Source organism: Spinacia oleracea, chromosome 6 (genome assembly GCF_020520425.1).
Source record: "Spinacia oleracea cultivar Varoflay chromosome 6, BTI_SOV_V1, whole genome shotgun sequence".
In the NCBI taxonomy this organism is placed as follows: Eukaryota; Viridiplantae; Streptophyta; class Magnoliopsida; order Caryophyllales; family Amaranthaceae; genus Spinacia; species Spinacia oleracea.
In genome coordinates, this window is record NC_079492.1 from 139,482,646 (window position 1) to 139,501,992 (window position 19,347).

Genomic DNA, 19,347 nt, shown 5'->3' on the forward strand with positions numbered 1-19,347 from the left:
TTCCAGATCAAACACCATACATTTCAAAAATTGTCAATACCATAAAAACTGTTCATGTTCAAGAATATAATAATATCGAAAAATGTACAAGGCTGAATGTAGCATTGTTCATTTAACACTCGATAAAAGTACATAAATTTTAAGAACATTTTTATTCTGAACCTCACTGACTAGATTAACAATCCTATTTACAAGAGACCACACATGATTTAGAGTACTGCTATACTCTAATCAATCTCCTGATCCTAAAGTTGCAACTCGAAATTTTCGAACCAATAGAGCCGCAGACCGCTGAAATCGATTCTTCAGGAGAGATTTTCATCGTCATCATCATCATCATCATAATAATAATATTAACTACAAGGAAACTATAATTTGAAATACACGACAGGACACACGGATAAATAAAACAGAATGAAACCAAAAGATGAAAGATGTGATGATAACGCACATGATGTTCTATTTGCTCGGATGGGACTCCTACGGCCACTGCTTTGCTTGAACACTTGAACTACTAGCGAGTAATGACAACAAACTTCCACCATGAACTCTTCCCTCTGGAGTTGGAGGTGAGCGATGAGACTCTTTCTCTACCGCATGCATCAGATCACACGGAGGCCATCCTGCTGCATAATGACCACCAGCTGGTCCCATTGACATGTTATCAACATTCATTATTCCTGCAGAAACATCATCCATCATGTTCCCCAAGTCGGAGGAATCTGGGTCCTGCAATAAAGGACCCAAAGTGAAGCCCCCATGTACACGTTTGTCCTGAACCAAAGCCCCATGCATGGCACATAGACCCGTTTTTCCTCTAGCAAACGAACCACAAGGACCATCGGCTTTGTTTCCATATTGTGATCCAAGTTGTCCCCAAGCACATCTTTTTCCACCTCCATGTGCCTTGCAGAAATCAGTGCTACCTTGTGCACTTTTGCCACAGCCTTCAAATATACACCTTTTCCCTCCGCCATGACGAACACAGAAATCTGTCCTTCCTCTTGCACTTTTGGTGCAGCCTGTGACAGCACACCTCTTGCCACCTCCATGAGCAACACAGAATGATGTTCCACCATGAACGCTCTTTGGACAACCAGAATAAGAGCACCTCTTCCCTCCTCCATGTCCCTTGCAAAATGGTGTGCTTCCTTCAGCACCTTTGGTACACCCATCAACAGTACACCGTTTCCCCCCACCGTGTGCCTTACAGAACATTGTGCTTCCTTGAGCTCCCTTGTTGCAATCAAGATGGTGACAACGGCGACCTCCACCATGTGAGATACACAAACCTGACAAGCCTTCAGCACTCCTTGTGCAATTCTCTCTTTGACATCTCTTACCACCACCATGCCTTATACACAAACCAGATTTTCCTCGAGCAGCACGGGAGCAACCTTCATGACCACATCGACGTCCACCACCATGTGCAATGCAGAAATCAGTACGTCCCTCGGCACTCTTTGTACAACCAAGAAACTCACACCGTCGTCCACCTCCATGTGCTTTGCAAAGGGCTGTTCTCCCTTCAGCTCCCTTGTTGCAGCCAGGCCTTTGGCACCTTCTTCCACCACCATGAGCAATACAGAGACCGGAAGCCCCTCTTGCCCCCTTTCCACATCCAGTAAACTGACACAGTTTTGAACTACTCCCACGTTGCGGTTGCTGCACAATTCCGGAAGTACAGGTGACTGAGCTTTTAGGCACACTTAATGTGCTTGCTGAGATATCTGGAGTGGCAGAGATCAGATCCACTTTTCTTGGAATGGGCTTCAGAATAGAAATCCCTCCAGCTCCAGAACAGAGGGGCACATGTGATGGGGAATTTGCTACTTCCCAGTGAGATGAAGCAGATTCATTGTCCATAAATTGTGTTGCCCCAACCATCAATGGCACTACACCATGCTGAGGAGCATCTAAGCCTCCAAAGATGCTGGTGATTTCTGATTCAAGGGGGCTAGTTGAAAGACTCAATTCCAAGTCGAGATTAAGCTGCATACTCGCCCTTTTGAAATTTGAGACGGTTGGTTTCTTTGGACTAGGAGATTTGTCACTGCCAAGGTGTAGAGTGAAGTCCAAGTCAAGATCCATTGAGGACTCGGCCTCAGTTTCTTTGGCTGAAGAAATTGCAGTGCACCCAGTTGCCGAACTTCCTTTGCTGTCTGATGAACTTGATGAACGGTGCGGCCCCAGACACAACGAAGGATCGACATACTGACCTGTCTTTCCATCCCTACAACCCCACTTACGCTTCATTCCCTTTGACGTGGGGCAATGAGGGACGAAGTTGGAACCAATGGGTTGAAGCCTTAATATCGTATCTGCACGATGATCAGATCCACAACCTGCTATCTGCAGTAAATCACCCAGATTTTTATATCCATTTGATAAATTATCAGAACAAAAGGCTGCTCCTGGATTCCTAGTGCCCATGAACCAAACAATATTGCAACACTGATGCTCAACAGGAATCTCAGCCACAGATATCAGTCCTTTCTGACTTCCGGAATTACCACTTATCACAAACCTAAGCTAGGGTTAAAAGTGTCTAAAAACACATACCACCCCCGCTAACAAACCCTGAGGTATCACACCGGTCCATTGCCTCTTGAAAAAGAATATGAAACTGAAGCCCTCACAACTTGACAAAAATATCAAGATAAAGCCCAACCAACACGTGTGCCCCTTGAAGTACTGGAGAAGTAAATCATCCTGCACAGATCATAAAAGAACAATATTAAATTAAGCAGTAGCAATGACAACAGATGAACAGAAACAAAATAAATAAACCCATAAAAGCAACAACTTTAGCTCCATACATGGAAACCAAGGAAAGACACATCATGAATTACTATGTTACCATAACAGATAGTCAGATAGCATAAAATTATTTCATAACATACCCTCTCTACTCAGTTTCCCAGCTTATCAAATACAGAGTGAAACAATTGCAAATGAAACCAACTATAGTTCCTATACTTTCCAGAAGTAATAAAGCCACAAGCTAGTAATGGACCATCATTTCGACAAATCCTCATTAATTCAGGTAAGTCACACTTCACAGATGTTCCAACTGTTATAGTTTCAGTTTCACTACCCAAAGGCACATAGATTAAATTACAATCAAGAATTTAATGAGAGCAAACACATTTACACATTCTATTACTGAGGGGGTGAGTGTCTACTTCTGAGAAACGCACTTAGAAAACAAGGTCCTTGTATCAAGCTCAGTATGCTTGTATTAAGCATAATACTTGTATTAAAGAATTTAATGAACAAATAGTTTCAGGTAAAACTTCTCCTTGGAAAAAAATGGATTACAAATTACATAAGAGATAACTTTGTAATGAGCAAAATCTTTAAAAGGTTTCACTTCCATATTTTTCAATTTTTGCAGAGTAAGGAAAGTCCTATTCATTTTGGGTATTCTTAGAAATAAAAACCTCATTCATGAATCTAGAAAAACCCTATCCCACGGAACCTTTTGGCAAACTGACGATCAAAGATTTCCATTAAGACTATATTGAATAAAACCATCTTGAAGATTCATGTTCAATCATAAAATTACAGAAGCAGCTTGATGGATTAATGTAACTCCCTAGCACTTCACAATAATCACTAGCATGAGCCATAAAGATACTGACAGTAAATAAAACAACCAAAATACGGCCTAAAACTAACAATCAACCATGGTAAAACATGGTGACGCAAGCCAGCATAGAAAGGCAGCAAACGGAAAGGGGGAGAAAGGAGTTTCTAAGCTAGCATGAAAACATAAATATCCTTCCATTTGCAAGAAAATCACTAGAAAGTTGAAACAAGAAACCGAAAAGTAACCAACAGCATGTTAACAGCCAAACCAACCGAAAAATTGGTATAGGGAACCAAGAGGGGCAGGGAAATCCATCCTTCAGCTGTGTACAAGCACATTGTAAGATATAAGTAAACTATTGAAGAAAGTTGAAGATACTACAGTAATCAGCAAAAAGAACTTATACAGAGAAACAGAGCTCATACTGGAATTTGGAAAGTAACACGACAGTAGCAGCCAGTCTGGACGGCTGCTGCCCGTCTAAAGACGTCAAGGGGTAAGCAAACTTTTTCTTTAACCATGTATAACTCAAGTCATCATTCCAAACACCTAAGTACTAAATTAATTTTATTCATGACAAAACATTTTCCATAAACGATCTATAAACTTTTGACGAACCACAGATGACTGTTTCAAATACAGTTATATAACACCTGGCCATGTATAAACTTTTGCTTGAAATCAAAATTTAGAAGCTGCACACCTAGCTAACACCTTGTGTGACCAAACAGAGCACGAAAATCAAAATATTTAAAGTAAAGCAATTAGCAAACATCGCAAAAATGAGTATGACACACCTTGAAAGTTAGAACAAATAATTCAGAATTAGAAGTTGCACAAACCTTATATAAGTTGACTCACTAAAAAACAAGCTAAGTTGAATCAGCTGCAACGAATCAATTCAAATCCTCCAGATCTGAAATGCGTTCAAAGCAACATAATCAAATATTACAATAATCGTCAGATGATAATTTAACACTAATAGTACCCAAAAAATTACAGCGAGAAACTCAATTAAAGCACACAAAAATTTGAAAATGAAATCTGCTTAACAATAATAAAATTACTTTATCGGCAAAATAAATTAAGTAACATAAAAATTTGACCAAATTCACGCTAAAACATACATCCTAATCTATGAGCAGAATCTTGCAAATAAACTTGAAATTCAACAATTACACATCACAACTACGACATAATTTGTCGCGTAAATCCAAAAAACCTAAGAAATTCATGCTAAAACAACATCTTGAGCTAAAATCCGATAACATTTCGATTGAAAAATTCTCAAATGAATCCGAATAATTCAGCAAAAAAATAAAACCTGAAATTAACAAAAACTGAAGAGAGAAAAAAGAACAAGCTAAATTACAAAAGGAAAAGAAATTGCAGAAAAAACAAGAAAATAAAAGGTCAAAATGAGGAAAATAACCTGTTGAATAGAGTCTCATTCGTGGTGGAGGAGAGAGAAAATGGAGAAAACAAGAGTAAAGGTTGGCGCCGGCGTAAGAAGAGATGATGAGAGAGAGAGATAGGAGGCGGGGGCGAGAGGAAACCGTATAAATATTTTGGAGTTTCAGTGGACCGTAAATTCACTGAATCGTTAGATATATACTCCGTAATTTTTAATAAAGGAGAAAAAACTGGAAATTGTCAAGGTTAATAATACTGTTGGAAATGTACGCTACGCCGCATGTGTAAATTTGGAAATTTTATTAAACCACTTTTTTTGTTGGTCACTGTTTGTACTCTTACCGGGTTTTTTTAATACCGATTTGGATAGATTTTTTGAGGGGGTTAAAGGCCGCCTGTGATTTGTAAATGTGGTGTCATCATGGCGTCATTCAGTTTTTGGGATCGGTGGCATGGAGGGAGACCGTGACAATGTAAATAATGTCATTTTATACTCCTTCGTCAAATACAATCGACTGTATCTTGTGTATGAAATATAGCACCGGTTAATGATTATATCGGTGATAATTCTTAATATTATGTATATAGTACATTCTTGTAAAGATAAACTAGCTTTTAAGCCCGTTTCAAGAATGGGCAATTATAAAGTGGTAATTTAGTCATCTTTAAAAGTGTTAATTTTATTGAGGGTTTGTGATTTTAGTAGGAATATGTGATTAGAAAGGTGAAAGTTGAAAAAAAAAAATTAAATGATGAATTAATATTGAGTGTTAATGGGAAGATGAAATTGAATTGTGGAAGAGGTGTTGAAGTTGTAAAATACTTCGTATAACAAACAACAAAAGAAAAAAAAATGTATGGATGAAAGATAGGGTGACATGTGTCATCCAATTATCTATGGTTATCCTTTTTAAATATTAGGTAGGGAGGTATAGAGTGTGGAGTTTTTAGTTGAATAAAAATAAATAAAAGTTTGGAATATTTGGAAATATGTTTTTTGTTCACAATATTTAACTTTTTTTAAAGAGAGTGGGAGGCGGAAGCTATTCACTATAAATACTACTACGTACTTAGCATACACCCAATATTTAAAAATGCGATAAGTAAAAATATGAAAAGTTGCATATTTCTCTCACTAAGACATAAATAATTAAATATGCATGAATGCTTCGCACTAGTACTACTACTACTTAATAAACAAGAAGTACTCTATATAAAATAGGCGTTTATTTTAACAATTTGCCAAATAAGATATTGATGCAGTGGTAAAGATTAAGCTTTATAACCTTAACGTCATCTTAACTTCTAAAAAAATAAAAATCGAGAATTCAATTTTTAAACGGAATATGTCTTGTTATTAATAAAAATAACTCCGAAAAATAAGAAAACAAAAATATGTGGAATTTTAAAGTGAAAAAGGCATATCTTTATACTCATCCCACCCCATTTCTTCCAAAAACTAAAAGCCTATATTATACATTCACTCATTATCACAAAAATCGTGGCCTTCCCCGGCACATCCATCCATCTCCATTACTCCATAATCCATATTCTACCCAAAGTCATATCTTGTGATGTGACAAAAGCCTCCGTAGGAACGACAACACTGGCCATAACCAATTGTTACCAGGGCAGTTTTTGGGAAATGTGGGGTGAGAAACGGCACATGGCTCTTAATTTTAGTTCTTGAAGAGTAATTATAAATAAAAATAAATTAAAGTAGTGGTTAAGATGTTGTTATGCACAGAGTGATGTTTAATGTCATGTGTTTGACACTTTTTATTCTTAACAAGTCCTCTTTTTTTGATTAAGGGCTCATTTTGAGAAATTGCTCAGGGACCCATAATCATGCCGTCATTGTAGCCCCGACACTGATTGTCATATACTGATAAACGAAGTATCATATATGGAGTACTCATTTTTCCTCCAACCATTTTGTACGGGGAACTTTCTCACATTAAAGGTAGTAAAACGGTAAGACGACTATGTTTATATTTGGTCTTTAAAGATACACAATAAATCAAAATTTAGCCATTATAGTAAGTCAAATTTTAACTAAGACAAATATGAAAACAATATATTTCGCACATAATAATCTCATCTTAATTAAGATTCAAAATCGGTAGTCCGTACTTAGATGTATGGTGATTGGTGAGGGAGTAGTGATAGATAAGCCGTTAGCGTACACTTCAATTCATCAAGTTGTATTTGTATACAAATACTATATGTGTAAAACAAAATAAAATGTTATACGGAGTATTACTCCATGTCATAGAGCATCATATTACTACCATAATATTCTATTTTTCATTTGGGTGGATCATAGTACTAGTATAAATGTATTTAAATAACATCAAACAAACTCCACCAACCTAAAAATAGGTAGAAACTTTAACACAATAAATAATTATATGGTAAAGTAGGAAATTAATTTAAGATTAGTGTACGGGTCTTTTGCTTTCTAGATCAAGCACAACGATGGAGATAGTTGTATTCACTCTGAGGGGCTAGTTATATGGATTCTATCAACCTTCTGATAAGAACCCTTATTAAAATATAGCAGGAAGGCATTATCTTCAATTTTCCATGTTAGCCGGTAGCAGAAGTAAGTTCTAATCAGCACCTTTCCCTTTCGGTAGGTCTAGATTCTAGCGATAAGTATAATATAAAGTCAACGGGTCGATGTAAGCCTGTACATTCAACCCACCTATATATATGGATCTCGTATATTGCCAAATATATGGTATCCTAAACATTCTACTGAATACTTGATTAAAAATCCATATACAATATCTGACTATAGCATTGGAGGGGAACCAAGAATCACCCAAAGAGTAAATAACGTTACTACATGTGCAAATTTTTTATCAACACAAAGAATCTAAGACAATGAGCAAGTCTTTCCTATCGTTCTCATTCCACAACAGAGCAATTAGTTTGTTCTAGTCTCTATCATATGATTAAGTATGCATCGTATTCACTTATTTTTCCTAAATTATCTTATCTAAACTTATTAGGAGTATAATTTTTTTTTAAAATTTGTTACTTAAAATTGTACCTAAGTCAACTCATGGGAAATTTGGTGTCCACCTAAATTACTCTTATTTGTACGGTTAAGAGTAATTACTCCCTCCGCCATTCATTACTCGTTGCGCTCATGTTTGCACAAAATTTTAGGTGATAAATGATTGTTTGGTTATTAATTGTTATTTTATTAAAAAATTTGATGTGATAAGAGGTAGTGAAATATTTTAATTGAATGAGAGAGGTGTGAAAACAATAATTTATTAGTGAAATGTGCGATAATATAATAATTATAGGACCATCTTAATTTAAACATGTAACAAGTATTTCATAATGTACTAATTAAGTCACTAAGTGAGACAGATCATAAAAATGTAACGAATAATGTGGGACGAAGGAAGTACTCCGTTACGTATGAACTACAAACTGTTGAAGGCTTGAAGGTCAAGGAACTTTAGAAGTGGCGAATCGAACTCGGCTTCTCAATATTTATTTAATTATAAAAAAAAGGAAAAAGACAGAGAGTTTGAAAGTGCCAGCCACCTACTTCATTTTTTTGACGTCAAACAAACGTGATGCTTCTTGATTGCGCCTTCCTTCTCAACGGCAGCGCCTCGTCACCGTTTTTATTTGTCCTATTCGTATGATTTTGTTATTAGTTGCTTTTGCGTGGCTACTTGCCTCAAAATTACAATTCATACTCTATTATTTTTCCTCACGTCGTTTCGAGTTGTAAAAAGAAAAAAGAAAAAAGAAAAAAAATAAATCAGCTCGTCTAAGTATCTGTATCGTTAACTTAAGGGGTAGCAACAAAAAACGAGTATTGCGTGTCGAGTTTGGTTGGGGTCCTCAGTCTTTGAGAATAGGATTTTAAACGGTGTGGTTTATTCATTTGATTTTTACTTATCTTTTACTTTTATTATGTATCAGTGGTGCGTATGTTTAGCTGAAACATTGAAACATAGAATTGCATATACTCCATATTTGTTACTCCCTTCGTATTTATTTAAGGGATATATTTGATCGGGCACGGGTATTAAACAGAAAATTTGAATGAAATAAACTAATAAAACAAATGGGTTTGTAGGAAGTAAAATAAGTGGGAACCATGTCATTTTAGAGGTTTGAGAGGTGGAGTGTGGTTCTGAAATTATTTGTTTAATAGGGTGGTGGGACATAAGATATATTAATAGATTATTTAATTAGATAGTGAGGTTGATAAGTTACTAAAAATGACAAGTGTATCTCTTAAATAAATACGACTGGAAAAAGCAAGTGTATCCCTTAAATAAATACAGAGGGATTATTAGTTTTTTGTTTCTTTTTTCTAAAGACTTCTAGATATTTTTTCAAATGGCAAAATGGGTTCAGTTGACATGAAAACACTTACTTCCTCCGTTCTTTATTAGATGACACATTTTTTTGTCACGTTTATCAATGCAATGTTTCAATCCTTAATATATTTAATTATCAATGGGTAAAACTTATAGAAACTTGATACAGAGTACTCTTTCCGTATTTATTTAAGGGATACACTTGGTTGGACACGGATATTAAGAAGAAAAATTGAATGAAATAAAATAATAAATCAAGTGAGGTTGAGTAGATATTTTAATAAATAAACAAGTGGGGGACCATGTCATTTTGGGGGTGGAGGTGGGGTGAGTTTCTAAAATTATTTGTTTAATAGGATGGTGGGTCATAAGGTAAAATAGATGTATTACTCCATTTAATTAGATGGTGGGTTGATAAGTTACTAAAAATGACAAGTATATCTCTTAAATAAATACGGCAGGAAAACGCAAGTGTATCCCTTAAATAAATACGGAGGAAATACTTCATATTACTCCATATAAAACTATATGATTAGACGACTATAACAAGACCCCATATGAATTTTTTTTCTTTTCATAAATATAAATCACAATTGATATTCAAAATATATATTATATAAATAGTGTCAAAAGTACAATTATGTTATCTTTTAAAAATGAAGGATTTTTTTTTTTTTAAATAGAAATTATAATTTTCAGGGGTTAAGGGTTTCAAATTTAAATGTTTGGAGTCTAATCAAGTGTTGCTAGAATCATTACCATTATTAACATAAAAAGGTTATCAATATTTGATAAAATAATATTAATGGACGGGAAAATATAATGTTGTGTTGTATTTTGTTTTATACGTGGGCATACGCCTCTATTTATAATACAAACTAGATCTCCTACTCTTCATAGGTTTCCCAATTCATATAGACTTCTATCTTATATCATATAGCCTATTTATAACATAACTCTACTATATTCGATATTATATTAAATAGGATAACTGCGTTATCCTCAATAATACTCCATCCGTATTCATTTAAGAGATACATTTGGTCGGGCACGGGTATTAAGAAAAAGAATTGAATGAAATAAAGTAATAAAACAAGTGGGGTTGAGTAGATATTTTAATAAGAAAAACAAGTGGGAACCATGTCATTTTAGGGAGTGAAGGATGAGGGTGGGGGTAGATATATTATTTAATTAGATGGTGGAGTTGACAAATTACTAAAAATGACAAGTGTATCTCTTAAATAAATACGGCTAGAAAAGGCAAGTGTATCTCTTAAATAAATACAGAGGGAGTATTCAATAATGAACATGGATTTATCGACCCGATTGTCAAAGTTTAGTGCTCCATACAAAGAATGGAATATAATGGGGCATTTTTTTTTCTCCGATCCCCCAGCACTCTCTGGCAGCATAGAACTCACCTATACACATCGTCCCCCGGGAAAAAAAAAACAAAAAAAAACGGGCATCTTTTTTCCACGTGATAAATTGATGTGCTCGGTGATGCACTACAAACTCTTGCTTTATTTTCCTAATCTACCCTAGGTCCCGCATCAAGTTTTTTCCCTTAATATTAAAAACCTCATGTAAATAATTAAATAATATTAAAGTTTCGTTTTATTCACTTTATTTTCAATTATTTATTATTTAAAGAAAATAAATTCATTTAAGTATTTGGTAATTCGAGATAAGCTAAGATCAGGAAAAATAAGGATTACACAAGTACAATTTACATTCCCTCATTTTGGTTGCTCCATTTTACCCAAAAAGCTCTAAAAAAATTAGACAAATGAGACAAGTAATCGAGATGGAGGAAATATCTAAAATAAATCATGATAAGGTCTAAAAAGTCTAGATAAGTTCAGGTGAATTCAGATAAATCCTGATAAAATATATTTTTAAAAATAAGTGAAAATCAGGTAAATAAATCGCACATGTAGCACGAAGTATGAAGTAATAACCTTGTCTAAATTTGTAATGATAGTTAAAGGAGTAGAAGGTGTATTTATACATAACTATTGACTGTATAGTTGTTCTAAGAAATAGAACTTGATAGTTGAGTCTATAAAGTGGATGCGTCTCTATCTAAATTTTCCAACATAAAATTTGTTAGTTGATATCTTTGATTATCTATAAGTAAAAGTTATACTATTAAATTGACATTTTGAAAATTGATGTAAAGAAAAATCTAGTTAGACTGCGTTTGAGTCATTTGACTTAGTTTTTTTCTTTTTCTTACGCATAAACAAGATATACGTATCCTTCGCATCCATTTCTTCCTCTCCTTTTTTTTTATTAAGGCAAATAAAACAATAATTGAATGATGGAGTAGCTTGGTAGGAGGTATTTAATTATTTACATACTCCACAATATTACGGAGTATGAGGCATTTTTGTACTGAAATTAAAGGCAATAATTAATTATTGGATGGCGCCCCTCAAAAAAAAAAAAAATTCACCACAAGAATTTGTATCTTTAATGACAACCTAATTACGACGGGTCAAAAATCCCGTCGTAAAACCCTTTTGCGACGGGTATAACAATCAAACAAAGACGGGAACAACCGTCGCAAATGTGTTTTATGGCGGGTTAACGACGAGATTTTCCATTAACGACGGCGCCCTTTTATGACGGGTTCGCGACAGGAAATCCCGTCATTAATCAACGATTATTGGCCTTTAGCGACGGGGTCTCCCGTCGTTAATGGTACAATTTCTTGTAGTGATTAATTATTTGCTAGCTACTCAATTATTAAATGGCTAGCTACTAATCTACTATAGTATTAGTACTAGCTAGAGAATCATTTTCATAATTTTGGCCTATTGCAATTTAAAGAAAAATACCATGACATGATTGTTTAATTAGTTCACTGTTGATTAAACAAAAATTAGCACACCACCTACATGTCTGCCAATCTCTGCAACTTGCATTATCAAACTAATTAGGTTTGAACAATCTCTTAATTACGGAGTACTTATTAAGTACGTACTTATAATCTTTTCCAACATCTCGCCTTTAAATACGAGCCACTTTTGTAAACTCCTAGCCATCCGTTTTTAAAATTCTTATTTACATGGGTTGTACGTTAAATATTGTGCATCGAAGTTAAAGTTAACGTAAAATGCTTAAGAGTTACCCTTATATATGTAAAAGTTATCTATTTTTTACTAATAAATTTTTTTATTTTAATAAAAAATATTTCTTCAAAATCACTAATAATGTATAAAATTTATCATTTAACCCTTTAAAATGTTTATCGATCAACTTATTTTTTAATAATATAAAAGTTAGAGAAAATTGGGTAAAAGTTAGAGAAAACCGGGTAAAAGTTATATTGGTGTACAATAAATTTATTGTACACCTTGTGCATGCAAGACCTTTTGTTTTATTATTACACTGCATACCAATCTAAATAAGAAACAATCAAATTTAAAAATAAATTATTCTAGTTTTGCCCTGTTTGAGCATAACTATATTATACGAGCACTTCATTTTACCTCAAATATCCGTATCATATCCTCAACAATTGAAAAAGATACGGAAACTTCGACACTTCATTTTGGACCAAAATCACACAATAAAATAGCCGTGTCGGACCCTTAGATAAGTACCCGTATCTGACATGAGTATATGAGTCTAGGTAACATAGATGATGATCACTTTGAGCTAGCGTCTGTGTATTGCTCCGGTTTGCACACCTTTTAAAGCTTGATAAGCATTTAAAGGGTTCGAGCAAGACCTTCTGGCATAAATAAGCTTTGCAATTTTGTGTTCGAGCTTTGTTCGTTAAGACCTCGGTACGCCACGAAATTAAGAGGCTGTTGCATCGTAATTGCATTGACTAATTACAGTGTTTGCAATAAAATTAGTTGACATTTGAGATATGCCGAAATAGCTGAGATTGATATCTAAGGACATGTCACTTTCTGATGGAGGAGTAGTGTTCAAAGAAGAAAAGGGAATACTAATTGAATAAATCGTTAACATAAAAAGAAGCCAAAAAAGAATGGTGCTTAGAGAATAGAGAGTGAGAGGATCTTTTGAAATGTCTCAAATAATTGATTTGATGGAATTAAAGTCAAAGAATACATTCTTTTACTCTTTCAATTTTCATGTTCGGCTCAACTACCAAATTGCTCCCATAACTTAACTTCAATCACACATTCACACAATCTTCTTTTTTAATTACTCCCTCTGTATTTTTTTAAGAGATACACTTGGCCGGGCACGGGTATTAAGAAGAATAATTGAATGAAATAAAATAATAAAGCAAGTGGGGTTAGATAGATATTTTAATAATTAAATATGTGGGGATCATGTCATTTTGGTGGGTGGAGGGTGGGGTGGGTTTATGAAAATATTTGTTTAATACGAAGTAGGATGGTGGGTGATATGGTATATTAGATGTATTATTTAATTAGATGGTGGGGTTGATAAGTTAATAAAAATGGCAAGTGTATCTCTTAAATAAATACGGCCGGAAAAGGCAAGTGTATCTCTTAAAAAAATACGGAGGGAGTAGTTGTAAAGTGACGGATATAAAAATTTATTTTTGAGTTTAAAAACTTAGGCCTTACTCTTTTAACATTTATTTAGTTGGATTAAACTGAAGTGATTAACTGAATGAAGTTGAATTGAAATTTAATAGAATTGAATAAATAATACTCGCAACGATTCGACTGGACACGCTTGCCAATGCACAACTTTGACCATCAATATCTTTAACTACATATTATAAAAACTTATAAAATATTAATATTTTGAAAATATATAATAAGATGAAGCCAACAACATATTATATATTTCCTCCGTCTTTTAATACTCGCAACGTTTGTTAGTTTCACGCATGCCAATGCACAACCTTGATCATTTATATCTTAAATTCTCTTTATGCAAAAATTATAAAAAGTTGATATTTTAAAAATACACATGAGACGAATCTAACAAGATCCCACATGACTATGTTTTATCTTATACAAAAAACACTACGAAAAGTCAAAGTAGATTATATGAATAGTGGCAAAAGTCTAAACGTTGCGAGTATTAAAAGACGGAAGAAATACTAACATTTGTTTTCATATACTTGAAATAAAATAGGATCAAAGTGAATTTTGTAAATAGTGCAAAAAGTCAAACCGTTTCAAGTATTCCGGGACGGAGTGAGTAAGGAATAAATACTTCACATTTCAAATGAATAATAAATAATAAATACAAACTAATATTACTTTAAATTTTTCATACACAATATAAATATATACGAGTACAAAGTACTTTACTCCCTCCGTTTGTAAATGATCGTAACAGTTTGACGGACATATTTATCAATGCATAATTTGAATAACGTAGAAGAAAAATTTAAACTTTTTTAATATTTTTATTTAACGTTTGTCATTTTCTAATTAATTCACAAATACTTCGTATAAGAGTTACGATATGTACGTTGGCTAAAATCCTAGGAATGACCAAAGCAAGACAAGTGTCAAAGGCTGATTAATTGACTGGTTTATATTTAAAGGGCAAAAGTACAACGTAGATTATTTTTATATTAAAAGAAAAAAGAGTTTTAGAAGCATTCTAGTATAAAATTCTTTATTCCTCCATTAACAATAATGCCTAGCGATATTACGATTTTGCTTAACATAATAACATCTCACCTTTACCAAATTTGTGAAAATAGCATACAAATGCGGTGGAGCCTTGACGTGGAGAAACCAAGGCTTTTCCATAAAGAATATGCGACATAATATGCGATCTTTTTATGTTGCAATACGATCTTGTTTAAAGCATAATTAGGTCACTTTATCTCACATCTCCATACATTACTTTCTACTTTCTTTCTAAATATTATTTTTCCACTCCATGCATTTGATTCTAAATATATTACTCAAGTTGGGTCTATAATGAACGACAAAGTTAGATCTAATCTTTTACGAGACTCGTAACATTTTAGGCCGTCATTTTCAGTGACATCACATTTTATAACAGATTTGTATCGTAGCTTCTCATGAAAAATTCTACTTACGTGTAACTCATGGAGATTATATATGCAATATTTCTCCATTTAGTCTCATAAAGTGTAACTTCACATGTTTTTGCAAACCAAACCATAATCTTCTACAACACTCTTTAGAGAGTTGTTTTTCATGTCAATCAATTAACCAAACAACACTTTAAGAATACGAAGTAATACATACAGGAGAGCTATACAAGTACTTCGTAGTATATAGTCGATTCTAAGTGGCGTACCCCAACACTTTGCGTCTTTACCCTTAATATAATACGAAATGCGGAGTAGTTCGTATTAGAAGATTTGTCCTCCGTATCTATGGAGCATCACTTATGACATATCAATACAGTACTTAGCACTCAGCAAATCCTTAATCTACATTCTTTATCTTTAATCCTAAATAGATTGCATAATACAAGAATTTGTATCTTTAACGACAACCTAATTACGACGGGTAAAAAATCCCGTCGCAAAAGGTCGCAAAAGCCTTTTGCGACGGGGATAACAACCAAACAATGACGGGAATAACCGTCGCAAATGCCTTTTACGACGGGTTTACGACGGATTTACGACGGGATTTCTATTAACGACGGCCCCTTTTATGACGGGTTCGCGACAGGAAATCCCGTCGTTAATCAACGATCATTGGTTTTTCGCGACGGGATTTCCCGTCGTTAATAGTACAATTTCTTGTAGTGGAATTAGAATTGATGTTGATTCCACTAGATTGCATACGCTACATATCGTAAGTGCATAAATTCATAAAATGAATGAATAAATTAAGCAGCACTCCATCAAATCATCAATGTTAAAGTCATTTTTATTAAAAAGGAATATTTCAAAAATAAAAAATGTATAGCATAAAATCAAACTACTTGGTAAATCTACATAAAGATTGGTTGCTTTGTTCCTCTTGGGAGGAAAAACTGTGAGATATGCTGAGTCAAGGATCCCTAATTTAATAACATCTCCTTTTCAAATCTCTCATAAAGTTTGAAACCATAAAAGATTGAAGTCTGTAAATTAAATTAAATTCCATTTCTAGATTATTATATTTAATTGATTAAAAATAATATCTTTTAGAGTACCAAACATTCTAATAACGTACGTTGTTACTCCACATTGCAGTAATAACTGACGTTGTATTGTATCAAGCAAGCCTTAGACTAAATGATAAAGTTTATAACTCTCTCACAACCTCGTATTAGGACCAATTGCTTGTTAGTTCAGTGGTGATTGAGGCTGAACTTGTAGGGAGAACTCGTGTTCAATCCCCCGTAACAATAATTGGGAGGGGAATAAAATCTAATCACCCAAAATTCGCCCCCAAATCCGAATTAGCCCTAAGGGTAAACCGGTGCTAACACAAAAAAAAACAAAAAAACAAAAAACAACCTCGTATTAGGGGTTCTTCAGGAATTCAGGGTGAAAATTTCCTTCCCTTTACCCTCTTTTTCTAAAGGGCCTTACTATTAATCCGGGTCAAGTTGACCGAACAAAGCCAATAACATTTCTCAGTTTTGCGGAGTAGATTATTATCGTATTAGGTCCCATACACGCATTAATATTCCGAAATTATTATTTGACCATTTTTTTATAATATATATTTAACTGAAATAGTTATCTCCTAAAGCTAATGTGTAATTAATGAATCTTGAACGTACCAATTTAATCATCTAATACTTCTTCCGTTTCGGAAAAATATCGCACCATTTTGTTTTTTACACTATTCACACTACGACTTTGACGATTTTTTGTGATTCATAAGTAAGAAAATTGTAGTTATGTGGGGTCATGTTAAATTCGATATATATTTTCTAAATATCAATTTTTTATAATTTTTGTTTACACACAATTTGAAATATTAAGAGTCAAAGTAATGTGTTAGAGGAGTAAAAAGTCAACCATTGTGCGATATTTATGGAATGGAGGAAGTATGAAATTTCTCCCTTCTACGTATTCTTTCTTTTTTGTATGTTGAATATGCTAATTTGACCAAAATATTGAGTAAATATATTTTCTATAATTGATATGTCGATTTGAATAAAATATTACCAAAGCCGTCTAATACTATAATATTCTATTATCTTATATACGGAGTATATATTTTTCACCATGCAGCAGTTTATACAAAAAGAGAGAAAATAACATAATAAATAAAGTAGATATATTTTTTGAGAAAAGGTTTTTTGTCGGGAAAATTTTGCACTAATAAATGACACGTGTCATTCCTAGTGCCTGTTTTAGTATCATGTAATAATGTATTAGTAGATTATCATGGTCAAAATAAGACAGGTGAATAATGCAAAAGTCAAAGCGGAACAAGAAAAAACGGGCGACGAGAGTAAGTGCTTAACAAAATCTACTTCAACTAACCAACGATGTCTTGACTTAGTAGCGCAGTTAAAACCGTACGCTTGTATACAATATGTTACATGTTCTAATACCCCTCCCCTATTACTTCAACTAATGAGGTGTCTTAGACTAATAGTTAAAATTGAAGGCATGTGTACGATATGTTACACCATTCACGTGTTCTAGTACCCCTCCCCTATTTTTAATTCCCCCGTGACTCATTCGCAAAATAATAATAATAATAAAAATAATCAACTTGAAATAAGGAAAATGTTCACTTTGGTAGATGATTAGTATACATTTTATAATGCAGAATGTAAGCAATCCAGGTAAACCTCGGTAATCCCTAGCATGTTGATGAATGGACATTAAAGAAAAGAGGAAATTTGGATGGGTTCAACAAAACAACACCCTTCATTCCCCATTAACTAACCACCAGACAACTCAAGTGAACTTTATTCTTTTAGTAGATCATTGTCTGTCTTCAATTTCCAACGACCAACTTATTCTTTCTTCATCTCAAATCTCCAAGCTATTTGGTGCTCACATGCCCTTTCCCCCCCTACTCTTCTTTAAGTACGAGTACTACTCTATACTTTAATTGTTTCCTTTCTGCTAATGCTCACTCAACTGAATTTTGTTATTGCATTCCAGACCACGTCTTACTAAAGAGTGGTACTTGTTGTATACTCTATTACCAAGTACGTGCGGATTATTACTATATTCGTCTCGAAAAAACACTCATGTTAATATGTTATTCTAACTCCTTGTATAGGCTAGGCCCTGCTCTCAGAGTGTCTAGTCCGCTAATGCAGGTAGGATTGATCTGTGTGTGATTCTGACCCGGTAAAACACTTCATCTTACCTTAAAATAATAATTATAAAAATAGTTACTTACTCTGTACATGACAATTTTAGTTAAAGACCCTCTCCCTATACCATTCCCATATTCTCCCATTAGTCTTAGGAAATACGAAGTACCCCGTACTATAAAATGGTAAAATCAATCACAAATTATTTACCCCCATAATGTTTTGGCCTAGTGGTCAAGGTTAAAGACCTATGTACACAATACAATGTATCAGTTATCACCAGTCCGATTCCCTCCATCCCAATTTGTAATTTTACAGAGTATTTGTCGGAAATAAAAGGGCTCTTTCGTAGCATAATAAAAGGCAATCGGAAATTCATGTCGATTTGCTAGTTTTCCATGGATTATAGACTAACCCCTTCATAGCTGTCGTATGTCTGTGGTCCAAGAGATTCCTATTTCCTTTATTGTGTCTAACCAAACCCAAGCACCACGTAAATAAATCACACAGAACATGTCCACTGATTTTTGGTCCCATATTTGTTCGCTTTTATCTGTTTCAGTGCAAACTTCCTCCCCATATCCTTTTCAATCATTGAAGAAGTCTAAGTGCATACTGCGCCTGACTAAACATAGTCTATAACAACACGTAAGAATGTAAGATAACCTGACTTAAACGGCGCCAGTTTACGATTCTGGCCGACATTTTCTTCAAATTACGGTGGTCCTAGATTATGCAATATAGTTCCCTTTCCATGGGGTAATTATCTGCATGCAGGACACATCCATACTGCTATAATTGTGGACTGGC

The 19,347-nt window shown here is 34.0% G+C and overlaps 1 protein-coding gene across 1 annotated transcript; it reads right to left on the bottom strand.

Moving 5' to 3' along the window:
- Positions 1 to 5,191, bottom strand: LOC110778200 (uncharacterized). Its single transcript, XM_021982770.2, has 3 exons — positions 5,025 to 5,191; positions 4,435 to 4,508; positions 1 to 2,712 (listed from the first exon to the last, which is right to left on the bottom strand). Exon 3 carries the CDS (start codon positions 2,431 to 2,433, stop codon positions 481 to 483), a length of 1,953 nt encoding a protein of 650 aa, XP_021838462.1. The 5' UTR covers positions 2,434 to 2,712; positions 4,435 to 4,508; positions 5,025 to 5,191; the 3' UTR covers positions 1 to 480.
- Between the last annotated feature and the right edge of the window lie 14,156 nt (positions 5,192 to 19,347).

Excerpts from the sequence above, each read along its gene's own strand:
- LOC110778200 (XM_021982770.2), bottom strand. The coding sequence starts at position 2,433 with ATGGGCACTAGGAATCCAGGAGCAGCCTTTTGTTCTGATAATTTATCA.